Raw genomic sequence first — 27372 nt, forward strand, 5'->3', positions numbered from 1 at the left:
AAAAAACCCCACAAGCCACCACTCCCCTCAAAACCACCACCACAAAAAAACAACCCAAAAGAAACACTGTTTGTTACATACAGAAAAAGACCTCAAAATGCCAAATCTCAGTAATTTTAACAAAGCAGAAAAGGACCATCAGAACCTATCAAACAACCTACCCTCTAATAAGGCTTTATATACCTTTTAAATAGAGGCTTGCTGGCAAGGATTGGTTCAAAGCAAAGGCCAGGTGTGGCCATTCAGAGTACTTAAAGGAAATGGGATAGAATGATTTCTTTGTTCTTTTCTTACTACTTACTGATACTGGTAAGGTAAGGCAAGGCTCTGGTAAAGCAATTGTAATATTTCAATAGTGTATAAGTTTTGCAGTAGCTTACTATACAATAAGCCTATTTCTGCCTTCTACTATTAAGGGGCTCTTAAAGTCTGACCTCTTTGTGCTGCAAGGGGTTACAGTCAAAGTGTGAGTATAGAAGTCATGGCAGCTGTGTTTGTCTTCTGTTAATACAAGGACATTAATCAGCCTGTGGTACTCTCCTCTTGAAGTCAAGGTCTCTAGTGAGTGTCTCTCACTACTTTGCCTCCCCCATTTTTCCTTGCTTGTTCCCTTAGGCTCCTTAAAGAAAATTGTTCTACTGTTTAGGAAACTGCACGTGAGAGTCATGCCTGCAGAGAGTTAATGTGATATTGCTGTGCTGCAGAGCTGGGATCCCTGTCTCTGGAAGCAGGGGGAACAAAGCTTTCCCTGTAAAGGATAGGCAAGCTGGTTTTTAGGTGAAAGATGATGAAGAGCTTTGCTTTTCCCCCCCCAAATTAAAGTGTACTAGTTTGGGCTGATTCTAGAGAGGAAGTGTTGTATGACCAGATGATCAGGAGGCTAGCAGCTAATGCTGATTTAGCTAGCTACAAACTAGGAAGCTAGATCAGATCAGGGTTTTTCTGGTTTTCTCACAGACACAGCAAGACAGCTGCTTCTGAAGCTGTTGTAAAACTTGAGTAGTAACACTTGGGCAATAACCTACTCCCAGGTTGTCTGTCAGCCCCACATGGTTGGTGGTTGCTCCATGCTGTAAAGTTTTGGTAGTTGCTGATGCTGTAGCAGGACCCTTTTATGTCAGCTTACGAGCTTTTGGGGTCTTGGTTTTTAGTTGCACTTTGTGCTGAAAAGTCAGTGAATCTGCGCTGTCAGCTACAAAAAACCTCTTTTGCTATTTCATAAATTTATAAATACTTCTTGTGTAGTATTGTCTAAATAACTTGCTAAATGTTCTGGAGTCCTGAGATTCTTGACAGTATCCAGAAACAATGACTTGTAGAGGTTATTTAGAAACTTTCAACTAGCATCCACTATACAAAGTGGTTGTCACTGGCTACTCCTGTTTATTACTGCCTATTGCTCTTTACAAATGAATATTGACACCAAATAAAACAACATAATGGGATATGCAGTGAAAATGTTGTTGATGTTTTGGGCTTCTAGAATGCCAATCCATTCTTTTTCAGTGACAGAAATCTCAAAGGTAATGAAATTATTATTGGTGTGGGTTAAATATCAGCCAGATTGTGTACTCAGTGAGAGCTGAACAAACCTTTTATTACTGCAGGGATTTCACAGATGTAAATGGAAACAGAATGTTGTTCTACCCTCTGCATCCCAGAAACTGCCCTGGACAAAAAGATGGGTGGCAAGAAAAAAGAGCCCTGGCATTCAAATATCTCATGATCCTGATCATGTGGTTGAAGAAGCTGGGGAGCTTCTGGATACAGCAAAGGGAAACCTTCAGTGAAAACTCACAGCTGTTTCTATTATTAATCCAAATGTACTTTGAATTCAGAGGCAAGTAAAACTGAGGATTAGGAGGGTTTCAAAGGAACAAGGGCAGGCTGATGACTTTGCTTTGTACTTTTTATCCCACCTTTGCACTTCCCACCTACTTTGGCTCTTCATCCCCTGGGCAAAGCATGACTATAGGTGGTAAATCTGAGGATCAGTCCAATCTCAAAGAAGAAAGTAGATAATGGAAACAAGCAAAGCCCTCAGAGGAACAATGATCCCAACTGGGGATAGAATTTCAGGACTGGCCGAGATAAAGCATGTTTCTAGCCATTTCTCTCCTCCTGCTGACCTAATAACTTCTTGGTGGTTGTTTATGCTGCATGAAGTCAGTTTTATGTCAGCTGACAGCTTTTGGGACCTTGGTTTTTAGTTGCACTTTCTGCTGAAGAGTCTCAGTGACTGCACTGGGTCAGCTACAAGCAGTTGCTATCCCAGCCTACTTCCCTGCTTGGCTTCTGTTCTCTGCCACACTCATTATCATCATCAGCTAGTTCTGCCATTACTTGCATGTTGTGGGTTTTAACTTGTCCATTACTCATCAAACATATTAATTACAGAGATGATTGCAGATGATTGCTTTTATCTGCTGCAGTTCCAGAGAGATTTGGAGATTCATGGTTGGATAATGCAGTTTGATATCACCTGTCTCTGAGGAAGAGAGAGTCATGGCTGAGAGTTAGCTGGTTTGCAGGGAATGTTACTGAAGGGCATCAGTATGATCTTCAACCCTTACAGATGGGAAAGTAAAATCCCCGGAAAGTTGTTTTAGTCCACTGCATAGGTCATTAGGGCAACTCAGCAGAGATTATTCCAGTTGTCCCCAAGGGGGGGCCTGGCAAAGAAATGTCTGTTGCAGCAAGCCAAGGGTATAGCAGCATTTCTCTTTGAGTCTTTTGCGTATGATCTCCTTTTCCTGCTCCTGCTTTCAAGTCTCCAATGGGCACAGCTTTCATGGCAGTGCTGAGCACTGGGCACTGTTGCAGTGATCGGGGGTTGTTTGAGGCTGCACCACCTTCCTACTAGGCAGTACAAAGCCTATCCCAATCCAGGTACAAAAGAAGGCACGTGATCCTCTAGTAACACAGACCTGATATCTTGGATATGGAGAGTTTCTCTTAAAATACCTTGGTAGTTTGTGAAAGCCAAAAGGAACTGTTAGATCTTCAAGTCCTTAACTGGATCCTTAGTGTAACATTTCAGTAAGGATGTAGAGCCAATAGCCTTTACACCACTATGATTTCTAATGGAAAAACCTTCAGGCTTAACCTGAAGACATCAACAATAGAAAGCATCTTGTCCATGGGTTTTGTTTCAAGTGGCACCCTGCCTGCAGCTGCTGTATCCCTCTGGAGTAGCTGGGCTATGCAATGGGCAAAAGTGTCTACTGGTACTTACAGAGCAACTCTTCCAGCTACCAGGGAAAAGGCTGTGCTTTCCAGGCTAAACCTGGATGCTCTTCTTCAAGAAGACATTTAATAAAACTTCATCCAGTTCTTTCAGGCAAAACCCACTAAAGCAAAAGGAAGCATAGCTGAGTGATGGGGGGGAGTAAGAAACCAGGATAAGGGGTCTGCAGTGTAACAGCTGAGCCCCTTTCCTCTCTCCCTGCTGCCCCTGCCTGAGAATAGGAGATGCTGCCTACAGTAAGTGACAAAGGAGTTCTTGTATCTTTCTATCTTCTTCCAGAAATGAATATATCTCTCTTCTTTATGGCAGGGTCTCCAGGACATCTCTAATGAAAAGAACCTTTTTTGTTTCCCTAAGGTTGTCTGTGCTGGGAAGAAGGCCATGCTTTGCTGCTTTCAGCCATCTAATTAGGAAAGGGGTCGTGTGAGTAAGCAGGTAGCTGGGGAGCCGATTTTTTGTGAACAGAGCAAATTTCATTTGTGCAAAGAGAAACGTGGGGCTTGGGCTGAATTATCAAATGAATTATAACAACAGATCACTTGCCCTTGCAGTGATTTAATTATCAAAGATTTTCCAAATTAAGGGAGGGGGGGAACCAGAAGAGGGACAGAGCATTTCCTGAGGGAAATGTCAGCTTGCCAGCTGCATCCAGTTACCTGGAGATGTCAGGCCAAGGTCATTAAGGGAAGGTGACATGGTGTGATCATTTGTGATGGTTTGTGTTGCCAAGCACCAGCTTTTCCATGATGTGGCATATATATTGCTATGTAGAAATAAATGTGTAAATCAAAATATTCAAGTGAATACTTTGAACACTGAAGGCCACTTCTGTCCCCAGAACAGTCAGCCACCATCATGTGTATTAAAGCCACATCAGACAGAAGATAGGAGAGCAAAGAATTAAGCCAGTTTCACAAGTGGTTAACTGAGGCACAGCAAACTAAATGCTAGGGGAGAAATCTAGGACAATGCTCAGAGCTGCATCCAGGAATGGGCCTGATCCTCAACATACCACCAAGTATAGGAACCATTTCTAGAAAAAGTTATTAGTGGATATTTGCAAGATTAGCTAGAAGGCATGCAAACTTCTAGTTTAAAGCATCATGGGAAGATGAAGGATGGTGAAGACTATTGTAGGCAAGCTGGTCTGCACCAGCCTAGTAGCAATACAGAGTCCAAAACCAGTGGGATGAAAAAAATATATTTAAACCTTTTAACCACAGAGTGAAAATTGGCAGTGTCCCATGGATTTATGGGAGAAACAGCAGTACTAAGTAGATAAAAGATGAAAATGATGGATACCTCAACATTATCTAGTCTCTCTTAGCATATTAGACCTATGCCACAGCCTTCTTCATCCCATTATAGGGAAATGGATCATGAACCATCAGCTAGACCTTTGATACCCAGTGACCAGCTCTATGGTGCTTTTTGGGACAGTCGTGTTCTCTTTCAACCATGCCCAGGATTTTCAGCCTTGTATTGTTTATGCTGCATAGAAATCTAGTAACGCACACTTGTAATTCCCAGGCATCAGCAGCTCAGCTCCTACTGTCTGAATTTGTTACCATTGTTATTACTTGCTCATGGAACTAGCTCCAGGCCTGTTTGTTATCCACATCTTAAATCGGGAACTGAGCTCAGTTCAGATATATCTACCAGTCAAACCAGGCAGCACATGTCTCCCCCATGATTAGTTTTAGGGGGCAATAATCAGCATACCATTTTAAATTTAATCCCAGTTTATCTCCATTTTACCCCAATGAGTTGAGGGTTGTTGCATCATTTTAAACACCCCTTTCTTCTGAAAAGACTTTGGCTTGGCCTTGTACAACTTTGTGCTGCTAAAGCATTGTGGGTGCAAGTCAGGAGTAGAGTAAACCATATAACCACAAAGTTAAACCCTATGACTTTGGACACAGACAAACAGAAAGGGGTTTAAATGGGCTTCTGTTCTTACTGCCTCTCTGGCACACTGGTTCACTTTAGGATTGCAGCAGAAGGCAAGGAAGCTTCAACAGTACATCAGGAAATTAAAACGGTGCTCGGGTCATTAGCAATATTGGGAGGTATTTCAACATACTGAGACCCGAGCAAGATCAGGCTGGGGCAACTGAAATGCTGCTCTTGTGACTTGGATGAGTGGCACTGGAATTCTGTACCTGTGCACTCTCTTCAGATGCTTCTCTGTAGTTCTTTCCAGCAGGCTAGCATGTTTCCTGTCCAAGGAACTTACCCTCTGTCTCAGATGAATTATCCAAAGTACCTCAGACACTTTAACATTTCTTGTCAGACTCGTAAAACAAGTCTTACCTCAGCTGGCAACGAATCTGATGTGCTGTGATAGTCACAAGCAGGACAAAAAAAGAGAATCATTAAATGTCAGTAGATCTGAGAAAGACCTCAATGTCCCACTACCAGAAAGAACAAGATGTGTCTCCAAAAGTGACAGTCCTGATTTCTGCATAGAGGAATGTGTGAATGTAGAGACTGATGTGCCAAGTTTTATTAACACAGGTTTTCTTTGAAAAGAGTTATTCATTTGTGGACCTTGTCTTACTATTAGGTCTGAGATTGTGCTTTTCTGTGACAAAGAGCAGGAAAGAAATCTCAATTGTCTTAATTTCTTTTAAAAAATGTTTTCCTGCCTACAGGAAATATTTGATGGGAGAAGACAGCTCCTATATCACAGGTCATGCATTGCAAACTGTGTGTACATTTTACACAACATGAAGGTAGCTTGTGGAATTACAGCCACTGAAAATGAAATATCTCAAAATATGAAAGGGCAAGAGAAATTTTATGGCTAGAAAAAGTAGTGATACAAATCTTCCTGCTACTTTAAAGGAGATCAGCTGGTTCAGGAACATTTAGAGATTTAAATTCCCTTCAGATAACTTATATTTAAATGAGCAGAGTTGATTACACTGCAGGGTGTTCAGATGTTCTTTGGTGGCTGGACTTTACTCACCCCCTCTGGAATTTAAGCTACCTACATCACTGAAATGGACAGAAGGACTGATCGGAGGAATGTTCCAAGGCAAAATCACCATCAGCATAGAAAATACACTTCACCTTTGCTGTTTCCTCTTAACTGGTGGCAAGTACATTATTTGAAAGTAGACTGGGTGAAGTACTTGTAAATGTACTGCAGGGAAGAGCTTTCACCGTGACAGGGAGAAGAGGTAGTTCCTAACAAATCTGCTTTTGGTGAGAAGGGAATACCTTCACCCAAGTCACTGATGGGTGGACACAAAACCAAGTGCAGAGAGAAGCTGACAGTTTAATTGTGGGACTTGTAAGATGGCATGTTTCCCTTCTGTTTTTTTCCACCTGCTTTTCCTTACTGCTAGCTGAACGCTTGGAACAGCCTCTGCTCACCAGAACATACAGCAGGTGAGAGAGCTGAGAATGAACTGACTGGTGTGAGGAAGCTTCATGGAGCTGCAGCCCACCACAAAGGGTGACCTCCTGGGATGTCCTTGGGGTTTTGCCTGGAATAGAAACATGAATACCTGGCTGTCACCCTGGGCCAGCAAGAGTGAATCAGCCAGTAAATTTCTGTACTGTCCTCAGTTCTGTACTGCAGTTTAAAACCTAGCAAAGAGGCAAGCTAAATCCCCCCCCCCCCCCCCCCCCCCCCCAAGAAAAGGCACATTCATCTTCATAAGAGTGACCAGCTCTCTTCAGTCTAGTACAGCCTGGAGCTTTCCTATAGTCTCTATGAAACAGAGGAGAGCCCATGTGCCTTGGCAATAGAAGTCACAAGAATCAAACACTTGCAGACAACAACTATGTTCTGCAAAAGAGCCAAGAGCTGCTGAGGTTTTGCTGTGGCAGTGAGTGATAAAGATTAGCTAACCCTGCTAATGAGATATGCAGACACTTAGTCAGTCTCAGAATTCAGCAGCAGTTGGCTGATACCCAGCCAACCAAAAAAGCAGATGCTAAAACCTCATTTAATATTCTGCTGACAGCGCTGTGGAGGTTACATGTGAATAAATGGGAAACAGCTGCCCACTGCTGCTTTTCTGCCGCAGCCCTGTCCGATATGACCTGCTCACTGAAATATGAACATTGCAATGAATTGGCTTTGCTCCTGCAAGCTTTGTGTAAGCCTGAGGTGGGCTGGGGGTGGGGGAGGATGGCTTGGGAAGGACAAGGATGGACAGTGTAGAGAAAGAGGTATAAGGAATAGGGAAGAAATTGAAGTGGGTGGGTGGGGGACTGTACTTGCAGAAATGAATACTGCTAAAGCAGCGAGGGGTAGCTCAGACTTGAGGAACTAACCAAATTCTAGACCTTGTAAAAGGTCTCTCCATTCTTGTAAGAGCATTAATCTTAACTCCCAGCAGGTTTGGAACAAGGCTTCTCCAGTGTCACAAGCATGAGCTGCTATATTTTAAGCTACAAAACCAAGTCCTGTGAAACAAACCAGGCCAGTTTCTGCTCTGTGCTGAGCAACAAAAACATGTCAGCAGGTTACACCAGTCCACTCCTGGCTGCAGGCTCAGAGCTTTGGTAGTGGTAACATCCAACACTGATATGGTGAATTCCAGAGGGTCTGCTACCTACATCACGTTAGGTAGGCTAATTCAGCCCCCAAAGGAACACAGCACCTTCAGGTGCTGCAAGTCATCTGTTGGCCTCCAGCAACTGAGCGATTCAGCTTTTGCAAACAACCAGGGGACCAGGAGTACATCAAATCTGATTCTACTCAGCACTTGTCAGGCCACACCTGGAATGCTGCATTCAGTTTTGGTCCCTGCTATACAAAAAAGATGTGGACAGGCTGGAGAGGGTCCAGAGAAGGGCCACAAAGATGATCAAAGGACTGGGAATCTTGCTGTATGAGGAAGGTGGAGAGAACTGGGTTTGTTCAGCCTTGAGAAAAGAAGGCTTAGGGGAGATCTTATCACCATGTTCCAGTATTTTAAGGGGGGGCTACAAAGAAGATGGAGACCTCCTCCTTACAAGGAGTCACATGGAACAGGTGAGGGGTAATGGGTACAAGTTATTTCTGGGGAGATTCCGACTGGACACCAGAGGACCATTTTTCACAATGAGAACAATCAGCCACTGGAATAATCTCCCCAGAGAAGTGGATTCCCCAACATTGGACACCTATAAGATTTGGCTGGAGAGGGTGCTGGGCTATCTTGTCTAGACTGTGCTTTTGCCAAGAAAGGGTGGACCAGGTGATCCTTGAGGTCCCTTCCAATTCTGGTGATTCTATGAAACATCAATGGCTAGGTTAGTAATCAAAGAACCAGTCCCTATAGTAACATCAGCCCAAATGTGCAGGGGATGCTAAAGAAGGGTAGTTATGGCCCCTATTGGTGATGCTACTGTGCAGCGAAGTTTGCTTCAGGACTCACTCAGGACTGCATTCTCAGTACACAGACTGGGTATGGAGCCAGCTGCAACATCAGTGATGAAGTTGCCAACACCATACTCACAAACAGCTCCTCCAAGGAGCCCAGCTGTGGGAAGTGAGCACACAAATGGTGGAAAAGCGCCCGGGGAAAGCATGGCTCCACCTAGGAGTGACTGTAGCGCAGCCCAGCACAGCATTGCCATCACAAGCTTCGATCATCAATAGAGGCTTTGCAACTGGGCAATATGTGAATGATCTCTTCAGCGATCTGTATGATTAACTCAACAGTGTGCATTAAACTAGACAGAGGACTCACTGCAGTCTGGCGGGGTCCACTTACAAGAATTTCTAGAGAGTGGTGTAAAAATCTTATAGCTGGTGATTTCGGGTCTGCTCAAAGCTGATGAAAATTGAGATTTCCTCATCTTAAAGCAGTGGCCCTTCGAGGTCTAATCTTTTACACTGTTATCCCATTTAAATGCATACCTTTATTCCCAGGATAATCCTTGCAGGTCTGACCCCTTCTGAGAGTCCCAGAACATCACACACACACACTGTACATGCTCCTGTTACAGCTTAAGAAAGAGACCAGCAGCTCATTGCATTATTCCTACATTTGCTACACTTTTTATTATTTTGAGCCTGTCATTAGAAGCAGAACTGAAGCAGGAAGAAACGTTGATAATAAATTGTATGCAGAAGCAGATAACGTGCCTTCTCCTCCCTATTATACAGGACTAAAATCCTAGGAAACAGAAACAAGGATTTTATTGGCATTAGCAGGTAAGATAGCAAATTACTATCTCTTCCAGAAGTGGAAATAGAGCATTTGAAAGCTTTACAGAGAGCAGCACTAGCACTGAACAGACACTGGCACAGACTTAACATTTCCTAAAGCCATTGCCGGTGAAGGGTTGAATGCCTTTGTGTCTCCAGTGGGAGTCACACGGGTGTATGGAGAGTAGACCTGGCCCAGAATTTTTAAATGTCCTTTAATCTGGGTACATGGAACTGCTGTCTAAATAACAACAGGGACCTGCCAGAGAAAAGGCTAGTCTTCAGCGATAGCATGGCATCTATAAGGTGTCTCTTTCAGCATCCTCCCCTGCAGCAATGCACATCTCATTTGGCCACTACTGCCCAGCAAGGAGGCTTCCTACTGCTTCACAGGACAAGAAGCCTCTCTCTCTTCAAAAGAGCATCACCTGATTTCAGTACAAGATCTATGTGGCAAAATGGTCAGTGTTTGGAGCTGATGTCTAGGCACTAGAGAAGTCTGGGGTTTGAGAAGCTGGGAGAAGCTGGCAAAGTTGATCTGGGGCATGGATAAAACCTCACCTTTCAGTGAGAACTAAGTGAGGCCGTGTAGAGCAAGGCAGGGTGTGGTGTGCATTTGAGGTCTGAGAACAGAAGGACCAGGCTACTAAAGCAGTGGATTTCACGTGTGTCATGCAGGAGAGGCATGTGGTGAATTTTTCTGGGTAGAGCTCTTTGTCCGTATCGAAAACATGTCTTCATCCATGAAAAGTGAAGCAATAAAGCAACTTTTGTTGATAACATCCTAAAAATAAAGAGAGAGATCAGTCTTCTGATAAAAAGGAAGGAATGTTCAATAAGCTTTTTGTCCAGTCTCTTCACAGAACAGTGGCTTCCCAGACAACTCGATCCTGGAGACAGAAGGGAAATGTATTTTGTGGCACATAGGCTGGGAGAGGGACCAAAACTGGCTATTAATAATCAAGCACATTAGTTAAGCGCAGTCACACAGTGACATTTATTCTTTGCTTCATAAAAAGTGAACAATAATTAAGTGGAACTGGTCAGTGAGCTTTTTCTCTTACTGACCCAGAAGCTGGGGAAGAGAGAACTTGTGACTGTTATTAGACAAACAAAGGCATCAAATGGAAACACTCCTGGCTTTACCATAAATGTATAGCAACTGCTGTCATGACTCAGACTGAGAGTCTGTCTAGGCTGACATCCTGTCTTCACTGTTAGTGGAAAGCAGTACATTCTAATAGTTGTTGTATAAAGAAGCCTCCAGTGAAACAGAGTGGGAACTCAAACACAGACACTGTGCAGTTGTTCTTCATTTGTCTTCATACTGGCTGCTCTCCTCCTCTTCAGCACTCTAAAAGCACCAACTGGGGATTAAAATTTAGAACTAGGGCTCAAGACCCATCTACTTGGAATTCACTGGTAATGTTAGTTCCTATTATTGTACCTGAGATGAGTGACAACAGCGTAGCACCTTTTCATCCAATGAATCACAAAGGATTTCAAAATTGTTTTATGTGACATAACTCTTCCTGCTCCCTCACTCCAGCAGAATAAAGGGCGATACTGTTGCGCAGGGTCAGGGCAATGTGTGGGGTCTATGTCACAGCATAGAACTATGGGGCTTTTTGGCAGCAAATGGCAGATGTGAAGGCACAAAGGCTTTGGGGTAGAAGCAAGAGCAGTGCTAAGGGAGTCATGGCAAGAGAGGGATCCCTGCTATTGGGAAGGGTCACTCCTGGGAAGTGGATTAAAGAGAAATACCTGAATGGCTGTTTTATGATGCAAAGGAAGAAAGTGCAGCTATTTTTCCCACTCTGATGTTCCTGACTATTTCAGTGATAAACACCAATAGGTTCTCATGCCCACCCACAGGTTAAATACAAATGAGGGCTTATTCCCAGGCACATCTGCGATGTTGATATTTGTGCCAGGAGGCATTATGTCCCTCTGCACCAGAATCCCCATGCAGAGGCCATCAGGAACATCTTAGCTGTAAGATGAATCTTCCTATGTTGTACAGGTAACCACAGACAGCTACCCACAGAAAATGGGGCTGAGCAGCACTGATTCAACACACCCTTTCAGACCCATCAAGTACCTTGCTTGGGCAAGGCCTTATTGAGGAAGGTGCTGGTAGCTCTGAAGCAGACGGTTGTGGGATAATCTGAACCCTTGGAAGACTTAATCCAAAGCCATGCTAGTCAGGTACAGCAACATAGGCTTTTGTATCACTTAAAGAATTTTTTTTATCTTAAAGCATGATAACTCTTTTAGTATAAATGGCAGCAGCTCAGGATTCCTGTGCTGTGCTCTCCTGTATAGAACAGATACATCCAAAGAGAGGCTTTCTTCAAAATTGCAGCAAAAACTGGTGGCAGAGCAGAGATGGCAGTGTTTGCATCTATGACTGTTTTTCACTCTCCTGCTGTAAAGATTTCAACCACGTTTCCTCCAAACGGGTTTAGAAAGAGTTCATCCAACCCTGGATGGAAATGCTGATATCTGAAATGTTGAGTGTGTGGGTGGGCAGAGTTCTCTCAGCTGCATATTTTGTAAATGAGAACTCAGAAAAGGGATTTTCTTCTTTAAGACTGGAATTAAAACAAACAAACCAAAGAAATAAAAAGTGATGTAATGCAGTCATCAAAAAATTGTTTTCCTTTCAGTATAAACTGTCATAATTATTATTTAATGACAGCAATTGAAGAACTGGTCCCCCCTCCATATAGGCATAAGCCCATCTGTTAACTGTGAATCATGCAAATAATGTGACATCGGAGACTTCAGAGAAGGGTTTAACTGTTTTGCAGCTAGCATTCCCCATACTCTACCCACTGTGCATTCAGCTTTATGGTCTGGCTTGGAGGATTTGGTTAGAACTCAGGGAATATCTGTTCATATTTTAAAGATTCTGGAAGTTATGCCTCATGGGTCCTTGCCATGAGTTAGTGAATACCTGAGTCTATGAGCTCTGGGCTCAGTCCAAAATACCATCCTGCATAACAGTGAACTCCAGCTTTAGGACAGTTCTGCTCAGGATTTCAACTCTGAAGAAAAAGCCTTTTACTGATCAGCGTTGTAATCACAGTGCTGCCTGGCAAGTTCAGGTGGTACCTTTGTAACAGGAGCAAAGGCACATGTTTTAACATCTGTGATTGTATCTGAGACCTTCCTCACATCATCTGTGTTGTGAAAAGCACCTTTCAGGGAATCACATCTAAGCCTTAGCCATACAAGCTGTTCCTGCAGGCAGAAATCTGTGTGAAGCCCACAGGAGTCAAAGGGCTCTTTGCAAGCAGACAGGCCCAGCTCTGGGTGGGCTGAGATGAGCTTTGTGGCCACAGCGTATCGCGTGGCTCGAGGGTGACTCACCCACTTGCCCATGGCCCAGTATTAAGTAACACTGAAGGCAATGCTGTCCACAACCAGAGAATGGAGCCAGGTGGTGGGGAAAGGAGGTGGGAATAAAAAATTAACAAGTAAATTTTCAGGCTCCATCAAGAAAGTCCAGTTTCAGAAAAAAAACAGAGTACCAAAGCATAAAATGTGCATGTTTCATGCATAGACACACTTCAGGTGTTGGTTTTGATACTAAGGTCCATGCCAAGTCTCCCTGCCATGCAGACAGGAAGAAGAAAATTCCATGAGTGACCCAATTCCCAACAAATGCTGCACTGTCCACATGGATTATTTGTCCATCACGCAGAGAAACAACCTAGTCTCCTGGAAGCCAGTCTGCTATCTTGTTGCTAAAATAAGGCCCAGTTGTTAGTATTTATTGTGCATTGTCATGAGTCATGTTAAGCTCATCTAGTAAGCAGTGCAGATGGGCCGTAAGACAAGCTTGACTGTGAGTGTTAAAAAAAAACAAGCACCCATTTTAAGTGACTAAAACTGACTGGCTCACTTTCACGCAATAACGTCTCAGGTTGTATCTTAGCAACTGGCTAGCCAAAACCAGATGATCAGCACATTTGAAAGCTTGTCCAGACTTACCTGAGGCTCTTGAGTCTAGAAATTGTGCTGAACTCCCTAAAAATAGGCACTGCTGCAAGAACTGTCCTACTTCAGAGGAAATAATAATATTCCAGACCATGGGCTGGAGAACACAGGATCTGTTTTGAGTTCTATCCCTGACTCATTGTTCAACTAATTTTTGCCGAGGCCCACAAGGACCTGTGTGGGACCTTGATGGAGGGTGGCTGACATACTTTCAGTTTGGATCCAGGTGGAACCTGTTTTTTAGGTATCCCTTGCTCCAAGCGTTCTCCATACGACCCTGCTCACTGCCAGCTGGCCCTACCTGAGCTAGCTCTCATTGACTTACCTAGAGCACTGAAGTCTCTTCTGTGAGTGGTGTTAACACCATTTTGGGGATCTGCAATGCCTTCTTCACAAGCTTGCTCAAGAAAATGAAGCTTATGACTGTTTCAGACAGAATTCTGTGCAGGACAATGTAGCCCTTCACTGACAACAGTAAATCAAATTAGAAATGTTCCTAAAAATTAGCAGCAACATCAGACTAGGCTGAATTTCTTCAGTTAATCTGTGGGAGAATAAGTTTCTATAAATAAACTGAAGCATTGCAATATTTTTGATGAAGGAAGTTCAAAACAAAGCCAAATTGTCAAAACAGCCCAAAGCCTTTCAAAGCAACAAAACTCTTTTAGTCCAAACACATGAGCATTTTCAGACACACTGTACTGGACAAAACAAGATTGTGTGGGAATGCAGAGAGGGAAAGGCACTTGGCTCTGCCGGAGCAGTGGGCACATGACCACATGCATTTGCGTAGCACTTAGTATTGAGAGATTATTTACGGGGGGGCAAGGTACTAGTAATTTTTCCCTTTTCATGAAAAAGAAATGAGACAGAGAGAAGTCGGTACATTTTCTTGGGACCCTTAGTGGCCTAAGCAAGAACCAAGCTCCAGGCAAGTTTCTTTGCTTTCAGGGTTGCCATCCCATGGATTGTGGTATTTCTCCCTTAAAGCTGGTGCCAGCTAGACCTATTTCACACAAATCTGAATGAGCAATAAATATTTGAATGTCCAAACATTCATTAGAGACTCCTGACTCAAAACCTACTGAAACATGATTTTTTATGTGTTCCACAAGCCTGTTTGTGGTATAGATCATCTGCCACTCGGTTCCAAAAAAACCCAAACCTATATTTACAACAGATTCCACTCTGCCAAGACAAACAGCACTAAGATGCTGTCACTTGCTTCAGCATCTCTTCCATAGTGACTTTCCCTCTTCTTCACAGCACTAGTAAGTTCTAGGTGGAGACTAGGAACCATCCTGATCTTTGGAAGAACAACTCCCCAGGCAACCACCTCAGGCAGTTCCAATTATCTAACTCTCCCCAAGGCAGCAGGGGGCCTCCTAGCGCCTCTGTGGATGGCCAGGGCAGGGGTGGGGAAGGCAGGAAAGGTAAAGGACAGGTCTTTTTCCATGTAACATGTCTAATATCAGCTGGGCACCTTGGGAGTTGGACCTTGTGGCCTCTAAGGCTAGAGAGGGGCTGGGCACCTCTTCAAGGAGGTGTCCCATAGGTAGCTACACTGCACAGCTATAAAGCCTGTAACGGCCACAAAAGCTGTTAAAATTCAGATGCTTGGCAGTCCTCTTCAATGCTATCTGTACCTCACAGAGGGACTGTGTAACTGTGAAGTGTCTTGAAAATACAGAAGTGCCAAGTATGGTTACTATTGCCATAAGTGATGAATACAACTAGAAGTTCACAGTGCTGAGCTGATTACTAAGCCATCTGGTGCAGGTTTCTAGCAGTGCTCTCAGGGGACAAGTGGGTGAACTCCCCCTAAGCCCTCTGAAAGCTAGCGAAACTCCAGGCAAGCCGAGCTGCCTCAGCTCAGCACAACAGCTCAGTCAGCCAAACTCTCATCCAGGCAGGGATTAACCACATAGGCGAAGGAGAGAAATCGTTTTAACAGGAGGAAAGGGAAGGACAGTAATGGAGAAATGGTGAGTTGGTATTAAATGTAACCTCTAAACAACAGGTAGAAAATATGTCCAAACACAGAATGTACTTCAGACGTAACAGCTCTGACTTTTAAATCTGCTCTAATTTAACACACTTTCTGCCCTTAATACTGAAAACTCAGCCACTCTTTCTGTTTTCTCTGTCATCTTTGATATGTGCACAGGCACCTACCAAGTTGTTGCTCTTTCCTGAGTTCACTCTACAGCATCTACATTAGCAAAAGACACCTCTGCTTGGCCCTGGCCCTCCCACAGCAAACAGCCCCAAGTGATGCAAAGTCTTTAGCTTTCAGCTGAGGGCTTGAATAAACCATTCTGGGCTGTGCCTGCTATGAAAGGGACGTGGGGGAGAGGAGTGCACAGCTCTTTCTCCATTTGCTGCAGCTGCACTGAAAGCAATTTTTAAAGACCCAAAGTATGCATTTACCATGTTCAGAGGATTCATTAATTTGGATAACAGAAGAATCCCTATAAGAATGTACAGATTATACTCACTAACAATAATTCAGAGATCTTATTTGCTCTTTGTTGAATTCAAATTTCACTCTAAGACTGGTGTGGGACCATTATGAGAAAGATGTGTAAAATGACCTGATACAAAGCTTGAGACAAAGGTCAAATAATGCAAAGGAAAGAACTTAATGAGCTCCCTGGTCTTTTGCCCCCAAATTCTTAATGGCTGCTTGAAAAATTATTTTCACTGGGTTCATATCTCTGTGTATTTCCAAGGGAATTTGTACACCTTCATTTTATGTAGCACAAATTTGTCATTGATTGGCCCAAAAATTTACATAGAGAGAAAGCCTTCCATACTTCTCAACAATTCAGGAATTCAGCAATCATTCAGTCAAGCATTCATCAGCCTCAGCTGGTATAAATTGTGGCATTATCTAAAATTCATCCATCTTTATTATACCCTGCTACAAAGGAAACAAGAAATCTAAGTGTACCCATCCAGCAAATAGCAGTTTGGTCCTACAAAAGGGAGAGATAATTTACTGCAAAATCAACAAAGGGAAAAAAAGCTGAGCAGAGAAGCTGGATTGCATGGACATGGAGAGAGCGCCTTTCATTTCAGCACTGCTCATTAGCATTATATAGAAAGCAGGGTTGCAGGATTTCAACACATGTCTGTCTCTTCTGGGTCTCATAACTCAACCAGGAACACAATTCCTGGTTAAACAGAGCTCTCACTTATTTCTTCTTAAATAAGAGGTCATGTACCCAGGGTTTGGAGGTCCTGTCAGGTAGTTTGTTGGTAAAGCAGTAATTGTACAGGGAAAAATACACATAGTCTTCCTTCTGGTTTATTGTTGTACTTTCATTCCTTGTGCCTAGCAGGGAAATTGTGGCATAGACTGCAATACTGGGCACTGCACATGATATTACAACAAAGGAAATGTGAAATAAAATCAGCAATTAAAGCTGCCTTACAAGTCTTGGTTTTCAGAGAGTTCATCCAATCACAGAAGCGTGGAGGAATTTTATTTTTTCCAGGTACTATGTTTTATTTATCTAAATATTGCTGCATTGCAATAATATACTGTGCTTGTGAGTTCCAGAGATTGAAAAGCCCTTAGAAAGATGGATTTATAATACAGCCCTCCATGCCAGGAGGATGAAAGAATCGTGCAGCTCTGGGTTTCATTACCCTTTGGCCCCTCTGCTCAGGCTGCGGCCATGGGGGACCAGAGAGGAGAGGAGACAGTTCCATTCTGAGGAGACAGTTTTGAGATTCAATGTCTCTGTTTTGTCACACAGAAAGCTGCAGAGAGAGAATGAACTCGGCTTTCCCAAACCCCTGTGTGGGACCCACTTTTCAGAGGGGAACCTTGCTCCCAGTGCCCCAAACACAGGCCATGGAAGACAACCTGTAGGCACTGGGAACTACCACAAGCCAAGTGGTCAGTGTGGGGCTGTGGGTGAGGTTCACCCCATGAGGTACCTCCAGCCAACCCACCTGCTGGGGCACAAAGGACACGAACATGTGAAATACAGCTGCATGCAGCTGTACACAGGTCAGTGCTCAGAGCTGCAAACTGCGGCTACTCTGTCTATGTGCTGGTCACCTCCAGCTGTGCTCCACTGCTGGTGAAACCTTGGGGCTTGCTGACTGATATCTGTCCCCAAAAGACTGAGCCACCCTGCGTAAAGCAAAGGAAATCTTGTTCCCCAGCACCCTTCTGAAACATGCACACAACTAAAATTATAGTGATTCATTGATACGGTTTACCCTAATTTGTGTCATAACTGGAACAGGATCACAAAACATCCTTACTTTGTCAGCGAAGGGGAGCTAAGAAATTCAAGTCAAAAGGTGTGGTAATCAGAGAGATCGGGGTTGTCTGGGTTCTCACCCCAACCCTGGCTCCTTCCGCCTCATTTCTGTGGCACCTTGTAGGTAGATCTGTGCTTCATACATTCATAAATGGGTGAAAATGATTTTTGCCCACAACACTGCAAGGTTGGGGTTATGCTTATTCATGCAGAGTTTCAAACTACTCAGGGGAGAGAGGACCTGTAAACTAAACGAGCCACACAGCCCTTCCCAAACCACTGAACAGTAAGCACAGGGACAAAAATAATCAAAAGCTCCAATGCCAAAGAGCAATGCTTGGGGACTATCCTGAGGGTCTCTGCTGAAAAGTGACACTTGTCCATGGCTCCAGACAGCAACCCAGCTGGGAACCCTCACCAGGTAACCCTTCCCAAGAGGCACAAACCAAAAAACCTTTGCACCTTCCTGAAAATGAGAGACAGAAACTGATAACCTGTCCTCCCGGCTCACATCTTACTCCACAATTAGCAGGCAGCTGAGTCTTGTTTACCACTTGCAAGCACGAAAGGGTTAAGACGAACCTTGCAGAAACTTTGCTGCGAGCTGAGCTCACAGCCTCCCTCCCTTCCCTCCTTGCCTGCTGCCTAGACGCAGCAGCGAGGAGCACTACTGATCCTCTCCGCTCGAACCGCCGCTGAGGGAGGCGACTGGCTGTTTCCATCCAAGCAGTGAAGCTCTTGAAGAGAAGGCTCCTTGCCCCCTTCTCCTATTGCCTGCGAAGGAAGGGCATCAGCAGTGATGCTGTTCAGTTAGGCTGTCAGTTGACATCTCAGGACCGGCAGTAAGAGCCATCCCTGCCAGCGAACCATGTGAATTCAAGAGCAGAGGAGAAGAAAAAGTGCACTTGGCATGTCTGTTGCTGAAAAGACAATATCCTGACTCCAGCAATAAGACAGCACATCTTTTCTGCACAAATCTCACTACCTGGGAGGAGATGTTCCTAGATAAATCACCAGCAAGCTCATGGTCTGAACCAGCTGCTCTAGTGCCTAGTCCCAACAACCCCTGCCTGCTCTGAAAGGTAACTATGCTTTATTCCATTCTCTTCATATGCACTACCACAGCTGAGACACTGACATACTATCTTGCACTTCACCATGAGAACAAAAAATACCATCCGCCACTGAAAGAAGAGTCATCCTCCCTTCCCTCTCCCTCAGATCCTCCCTGGAAAAAATGCAAGCCATGGACGGAATTGATACTTTAATGCTTTGTTTGCATTTCTTCAATGTTGATTTTGTTCTCTAGAGGTCACCTAGACAGAATATACCTGGTACTGTCTGTGTTCAAAACCAAACCTTTCTGAGCTTGCCAGCCAGTTTGGTGCAGTTTAAATTAACAGCCTTGGAGAAGCTACACCAAGTAATTGTTCTGTTTTGTCCCACTTACCTCTTTGTAGTAGTGTATCGGGTGGAAAAGCAAAAGAGAACTCAGAAAAGTTGCTTGTACTTTCAGAGATGCCTTGCTGGCAAGTGGCACTTAAACCGAGTATGGGAGTAAAAGAAAGTGAGTAGGCAAGACAAGACATTTACTGCAGTTTAAGATCAATTTGTACGGTCTGTCTGCGCTGTTTCGGGGAAAATCTTTTTTTCTCTCTGCTCCTCTGTGACCTACAAAGGTGCAGAGTAGGGCCATGCAGGCTTCATTAAAACCTCCGCAACCTGAAGCTCCCCAAACCCTGATAGCTGCAGCTGAGAAGAAACCTTTCTGTTGTTTTGTATGAGGCTTCTGTTTTCATTACTGATTTTTATTAAATGAAATATGTTGGTTTGGCTTTTTTTTTAATCCTTGCTTAATAACAACCACAAACTGATAAAAAAAAAGTGTCTGCTTGGAATAAATCTGTACCCACTGAGCATCAGTGAACACTAATGGTGCTTGGCACCTCTCAGAAATGGGAGTATTGACCAGCCAGAGAAGAATGACTAAGCCTTGATCAACTACTTAGATCACAGGGAATGTGGGCTATAGTTAAAGCTGCTCTGCTCTATAACAAACTTCTACTTAGTATCTCTGTCCATGGACTTGAGGGGTTCTGAGGGTAAAGAGTGAGGTTTTGCCTCCTGTAATGAGTCATACAAAGTTATAGTGCTGACCTGCTTTATACACAGTTTTTTCAGAATCTTTGCGTACCACTTATTTTCACATGACCTTGGTCTCTACAGTCTTCAAGCTTCTATTCCTTAAAGGGGAGTGTGCAAAGCTAAATCTACTAATATCCAAAAAGATGTGCTCAGTGAGATAATTGGTAGATTAAAAAGCAAAAATCTTTGGGGTTCCCTGGAGCTACTGAATTCTGGCTCATTTCTGGAAAAGATGTAGTTAATTTCACAGCTTTCAATAGTCTGAATAGTTGATTGCTCCTGACAATTCTATAGTTGAGACTAAAAAAAAAAAAAAGCAAGCTGTGCCAACTCCCCATACCTAATACTTTTTACTATTAATCTGCTCCTTTTATCAATAAATGCCCAGCTGAGCTTTGTTAATTCAACATCTTGGTTTGTAGTTAATTATTGAACTTCAGACTAATGTCCTTAGCATTCTGCAGTCTAATTTTATGAAGTATGTAAAGCCATTAGGCTCTCTGCTCCTTCAGAAGAGAAACTAGCTCTGGCTTTTGCTCTCAGTAAGGTAGCAGATGAGATGGGCAAAGACATTGCTCTGTACTTTAACTCACACAGGTGTCAGATTCCAGACTGATTGCATTTCATTATCAACAGAGAAATCATATTGAAAAAACAGAGGTTTAATATGGCCAGTAACCTTCACACCCTCTATTTCCCACCTGCTGTGTAACATAAGAATATTCTTCATGGGGGAAGCATTTCCATTTATAGGTTCAAAGTGTGAAAATCAACAGTTACTGCCCTATAATTGAGAGCAAAAGTGCCTGGCTGCAACACAACCTTCACTTTTATGTCCCATGCTTCTGCATCAGCACCAAACCTGCTGCCAGCCTAACTGGCTCCAAGGGGTTGGGTCAGCCCCTGGAAAAATACTGAGCAGTCCATTTCTACCATGCTTGCCCACACCCTCCTACACAAAGCACAGCACAGAATCCACTACCCACGCAGGGACTGCAGAAGTCAAATCCCCAGACAATTTTTTCAGTCAGCAATTTGGCCCAGCTTAGCCAGCCTATTACTAAGCAGGCTCTGACCCAATATTCCCTAAACTGGATCGCTGTTATCTCAAACGCTTTGACACTGAAGAAGGTATTGCAGGAGCTGGGAGGTAAAGTGTAGACAATCCCCAGCGTCCCTTCTGCAAAAACTCAGCACATCAGATGTTTCCCCATCACATGAGCCAAAGTAGGTCTGTCTTGCTTGTAATGAAAGCCTGAATATCAGCTCCTTGATGACTCAGGCCTCCAGGTTTCAACCACCTCTCTCTGAAGAACAGCAAGGTGTTCCCATTGGTATATGGGGAGAACGCAACCAAACATTGTCAATAAACCAGCTATATTTTACAAACTGAAGGCCCATGAAAGTAAAAATGTTTTGCAGCACTACGTCTTTTAGGTGAAATCTTTATCTAAAAGCATCAGAGCTTTTATCATTTTGACCTAACGTTTCATTTTAATCTGACTACTACAGTATATTACTATATTAATATTACTCTATCTACATCTCATGTAGGTGTACATGTAGTGAACATTATAAATTACTGCATCACTTTGTTTCAGTGCTATAATTTTTGCTTCAGCTAAAAGCAAAATTCTGGTCTTACCAAAGCAGAACATGATGCTTTTGGATGTACCACTTACAGTGAAATTTCAGCATTTATGTTTTCTGTTTCCAGCTGGAAGAATTGAAAATGCTAAAACATTAAGACTCCCCCCATTTCTAGTAAGTTCTGCTGCCAGGAGGTGAGTGAAGTGTCATATCCTGCGGCAGAGTTGTCCCAGTGGGACAGGTAGGGCTCTGGATGCCTGCCAGGTACATCCTGCCTCAGAAACAGAGGGTCCTGATAAACAGTAAGTGAGAGACACATGGTGGAAGACACTGGCTGGATTCATATCTTCCCTTCCTCTGTGACATCTAATTCCACAGACCGTGGGGTCTTCTCTTACCCATAAATAAGTAGTGAGTGTTACCAGAGGAGACCTTAACAATCAGATTTGCGTGGTCTTTCTCTAAAGTGAAATACTCAGTGCTTCTCCTGATTTCAAGGTGTCTCACAGGAGCATGACAAGGGTTTTCTTATCTATTTGTTCTAAAGATACCACATATAGGCTAGGCTATTTTAGTACCTGGTTTCATTTTTCTCTCTCTCTTTTTTTTCCTTTTAGAAAGCTGACTTTTTGATTGTTCCTAATGAGAAACTCAAAACTCCATACTCTTTAAGCAAGTATCAATAGCCCTGGATTAGGAGAGGAGAGATCCCCCAGCAGACTGGCAAAGCAGAAAACAACCTTCCCCACCTCATACAAGGATAAACCACCTGCTGTGGGAGAAGCTGGCAGAAAGCTGACTCGGTTTGTTTGGAAAACACTTGCAAAGACCAAAGCTGTGCAATTCTTTGCAGCTCAGTTTGAGAGAAGGACCAAAGCTTTTCCCCTACCAAAGGAGGTGACCTACCAAAAGAAGGACCAAAGCATTTTCAGGACAAAATAAAAGCCAGATGGCAGTGTAAAACACAAGTCTGATGCTTGTTGTCATTCTAATAGCAACTTGCAAAATGATTTGCAAAGGCCTGTCTCATGCAGTCTGCTTAACTGTGTGAACCAGCAGTCTTGAGACCAAGAGGATGGAGCATTTCTTGCTGAAACCATCGTGCCATCTGTACTAAGTTTCCTCTCTTGACCTCCTTTGTGAGTCTGGTGAGGGAAGACAGGAAATTTGAAGGTAAATAGGGAAAATGGACCAAAGCTGACAAAGAGCAATGACTGAGATTTATTTCAAATTCCGTGGAAACCTGACTGGCCGCATCCACTTTCCAACTCTGGCTACAGAAGTAGACACAACAGCAGATAAATATTCCAGCCTCTACGTGTACGTGGGATTGTTCCTAACACTTCTGGCTATCCTTCTCATACTGCTTTTCTCCATGCTTTTGCGCCTGAAGCATGTTATTTCCCCAATCACCACGTCTCCAGAAAGCACTGAGAACGTCCAACAGTTCACAGATGTGGAAATGCACAGCAGGATTCCTACCACTTAAGAGACCCCAAAGCAAAGAGGGCTCTGTGCTTGTGAAATATGTTTTGTTCAGCAAAATGGTGGTGGAAAGAATGCCTGCCTATTGAGCCCTACAACTTATTGCACAACCACCAACAGCAGCCCAGAGCATCTGGAGAGTGGTACACAACTCAGACTGACTGGCTGGGACCCAGTGGCTGTTGACACTACAGGCAACATGTGTGCAACACCCTCAATAAAATTTACATTACAGAAACCTACTGCTGTCAGGAAAGACTCATATGGCTCTAAAAGCCCTTGCAGAAAATGGTAAAAGCCACAATAATGACAGCCAAAACCCCAAAGAGACGCATACCAGAATGTGTCCTGCAGCCTGTATTTGCTGACCTATCTCTCTGCCCTTAAATTCCTTGCTTGTGGAAAGAGTTGAATCAACAAAGCTAAGTGGCGTAAGCAGGAAGAGCCCACGGGGCACGTACAGAAATTATCAGTGGTTTGGAAATTCTCAGGCATTTCTCCCATTCAAGAAGGAAAAGCTTAAACTGCTTTTTTTCCACTTGAACAGCAGATTTACACAATGGAGTTTCAGAAGTATACAAATGTTTCATCACCTGCTGGAACTATTGGTTTCTGACGTTAAAAACCATACAGTGAATAGTTGCATTCCAGATATCAGAAAGAGACAGAACTTTTAAAAGACAAAAGAAAATAAAGATAAAATTTAGCAAAACTTTAAAATAAAAAGAAAGCATCAGCAGGAAATGAGCAACAGGAGAGAAAAAAATGTTAAAAGACACTCTACCTCTCTTCCTTTGTTCTCCATTACATTAACTGAGCTGAATACAAACATGTTCATGCATTTCAGCCTTCCCCGTATCACTCAGTAATTAAAATGCAGTGTAAAGTTTGTGAGTCAAATGGACATTGTTCTCCTAACAGACTCAAATTCATAATAACATTTCCTCTCATATCCGTGTTGGGTTTTCTTTCTCAAAAGACAGACCAGTTCTTCCAAAGCTTTTTCATTTGTTTTCCTCCAAAGAAAGTTGAAGAAATGCCAGGGCCTGGCACTGCAATAATGACTAGTGTGAACAGCTTTGGACATAGACTAGTAGGGAACATGCAGATGGAAAGTAAAGTCACTGAGCACTACAAGATAGGACTGGATTAAAATAGCCTGGTGGATCATTTGGAACAGCGAGGAAAAAAATGTTTATTTAAATTTATGAAACAACATTCTGACCCAATCCTCTTACCTATGAATGATGTGCAGAGATAGACTTTGCTTCTGTGGACGGGAAAGACAAAATCAAATATGGCATATCCCTTCTGGGAGAGCCACTGCCTCTTACAGAAAAACCTTGAGCAAGATTGCTTAGCTACATCTCTAAAGGGCATGAATTTTACCCAGTTTATCTTCTTTGCTATAGTCTAATTCTAGCTTAGCGATAAAATCCCCTGGTGCTTTCCACATTTATGTACACTTACTTGCCAATTCTACTCTCTCCAAGGGCTTGGAAAGCATAAAGTCCCCCCACAAAAACAGTGCTAAAATTAGAGAAGACATTGACTCCATAGACTTGTGATAGTAACAAGAAACTGTTTCTCAAATGCTTTGTGTACAACAGGTTTTTTATTTACCTTTAAAGGTCTGCATATGGGTGAGCTGTTTGGACTAGAAATATGGCTTTTACAGCGGATTATGTGTGTGGGGAGAGCAGAATGACAAGTAATGTCCATACTGGATACAGTTGGTCCACAGACAGGACTAGTGTTTTTCTCACTGATGTGTTTAGTGCAAAACTATTTAAAAATTGCTTCCTTATATTGAATAGCACCTTTTATACTCCATTAACCCCCACATAAGGAGGTTTAATCTGTGAAATAGCATGGTGACTGTGTAAGAGAATACAGCAAACAATACACTCTCAGTAATATCTCCCCATGCCATGCTTGGCTGTGTTTACCTGGAAAAGAAGGCAGGAGGCAGGTTGCCCTCAAGCTTTCTGCTATGGGGACAACACACAGGTATCACCATGCAGGATAGTGGCTTCACAGCCCATGTAAAGATTGGCTCCTCAAGGAGTGCTACTCTCAGTACTGCACAAGAGCCCAAATTCTGTGTTATGATTTGGACATTAATCCAACTAAGATAGATGGCTACTGAGTTAGTCAGTGACATTTAAATTTAACAAAAATCTATGCAGATCAAGTTGGCTTGGTATGTGTCATTCACTAAGTCATCATGAGACAGACTAGCCCAGGCTCAACACCTGGCTTGCCCTGTACAGCCTCTCAATTTTCTTGATGTGCCATTTGAAAGCTACAATTTACTTAGACCATAAATGTTCTAACATACTAAATCAGCAACTAAACCACATTAGCCTTCCAGCACAACTATCTGTGGAAAAGCCTTATTTCCAAGAAGCTGCAGGACAGATTCAAATATTGACATAAAATATCAGGCCTACTAATGGAAAATGACAGTATCAGAATCTGGGTTGGGACCCAAATTCTGATTGCTCTGATCTCAGCTGAAAAGCCCCCCAGAAGTAAGTGTCAAGACTGCATTTCTTTCCTTCATACTGAAGAATGTTAATTCAGAAGAGTCTCACAACCCTTTAAAACTTAATTCAGTAAATATACTGTAAATAAAAGAGCAATCACTTTATATATCATTATGTTATATCACATTATATCTTTGGGCAGACTGTGTATTTCTATATAATACTGCTAAGGAAGACAGCCCTATCTTCTAACACAAAAATGACAAGTTTTCCTTTCTAAAGCGTCATGTCACACAAGTATCTGTCCTACTTGATACATCTACAGTCCCAGATACACTCAGAGTGCCTCATTTGTCTGTACAATGCCAGCAAATTTTAAAGCCTTTCCCAATGAGAAATAGAAGAATGCCTTTCCCCCCTTTTCATTCTCATTTATAATGTCCAAGACCTGATGTCTCTGAGAAAAGAGACTGTTAGGATGTGTTGACCTGTGTTTGCTGAGTGGGCTTTAGTGGACTTTGTCATTCTTTGGCTATGAGGAGTGGTTATTGGAACTTTTGCATGGATTTGCTGAATTTTGGAGAACTGCAGGTGTCACATCCATACCCTTCCCCTCCAGCAGTCTGTTTCCTTCCCACTTGTCCATCTGCTACAGAAAATTGGGGTTTTTTTACAAAAATAAAGAGACATACTACTAGCAACGGTGAGTCATTGACTGCTCTGTACTATTCCCATGTGTAGATCTGAGAGACCAGCCTACATGCAGAAATAGGCTCAAGTGGTGCCACTCATTTCAAATTTATTGTTGGCCTCAGCGGGCATCTGTGTAAGAAGACCCCCTACCAGCCTCTGTAAGTACTACTTGAACCAGGACAGTTTGCTCCCATCTTTACTCCCATCTTAGACACTGGAAACAAATATGGCTATTTAGTAAATTCATCACCTCCTCCATTCCCTACCTGCGGGGGAAGACAGCCACCTGTTGTTCTGAAGGAGCAGCAAAACAACTATGCATTGCTGTTCCTTGTGGGTGGAACTGTGAGGTCAGAGTAAGCCTACAGTCATCAGAAAACCACCATCGCTACCGAATCTCCGAGGGTATTTAGTCCAGGAGGTCTCAGGACCTGAGTATGGTGTAACTCCCCAAACCATATATATTCTACAGGATTTATGCTTGAGTAATCTCATCCACGTGATTTCCATCCACGTCCACGAATCTTCTGCATTAACAAACCCTTAAGTACTGGGCAGAAAGGGTTGATATGTAGAAAATGTTGCTTCTCTGTGTCAGAATATATAAACATAAACATATATTTTCATATCCTCACAGGGCTGCAGAGAAGAACATAATTTTGCAAACAGCATAACTGAGCAGAGGATCAACCTTGAGCTCCCCAAAGGACCCTTTTTGATTCTACTTGAAAAAGAAATAAAAAATGTTTGAAACCCCAAAATTATGTGAAGTCACACATCCATTTAACTGTCAGCATTAATGAAAATTTGCTTCTTGTATGCCTTGTCTTCACTAGGAAAAGAAATAGGTCCTTACCTAGTCATTAATGTGGTAACTACTTCGGAAGTAACCTCCTAGTGCAGATAGACAGCTATAACTTTAAAGCAGGTTAGCAGATCAGGAAAGAGGCAGACAATTCCTCCTGCTACTTAGGCTCTGCTGAAGTAAATGCTACAAGCCAGCTATTTGCTACAGATTAGGTAGCAAGTTAGGTGAAATTGTGGAATGACTGTATTTTTTTTCAAAGAAGATAGATCTTTGTGGTGTGTCTATACTTCAGCTTAATTCTGGTATGGACAGAAAGTTTGTTCAAAGTCTTCTTTATTCATGTGCCCTGCAAAAAATCTGCAGCCTTACAATGACATGCATGACTAAAAATTCAGATGCAGATATATCTGAAAAGGGGAAAAATCCCAAACAGTATTTTATTGGTACATGATCTGTCAATTTAGTTGTTGCCATTT

At 43.0% G+C, this 27372-nt stretch overlaps 2 protein-coding genes across 6 annotated transcripts in view; one reads left to right on the forward strand and one right to left on the reverse strand.

The window, feature by feature from the left end:
* The window catches only part of DCX (doublecortin), a 144715-nt gene that overhangs the window by 101753 nt on the left and 15590 nt on the right, over positions 1–27372 (reverse strand). The window lies entirely within an intron of this gene.
* Positions 18366–26096, forward strand: SERTM2 (serine rich and transmembrane domain containing 2). The gene is made up of 2 exons (XM_029996694.1): positions 18366–18768; positions 22039–26096. Exon 2 carries the CDS (start codon positions 22632–22634, stop codon positions 22908–22910), a length of 279 nt encoding a protein of 92 aa, XP_029852554.1. The 5' UTR covers positions 18366–18768; positions 22039–22631; the 3' UTR covers positions 22911–26096.

Source organism: Aquila chrysaetos, chromosome 21, assembly GCF_900496995.4.
Source record: "Aquila chrysaetos chrysaetos chromosome 21, bAquChr1.4, whole genome shotgun sequence".
NCBI classification, from domain to species: domain Eukaryota; kingdom Metazoa; phylum Chordata; class Aves; order Accipitriformes; family Accipitridae; genus Aquila; species Aquila chrysaetos.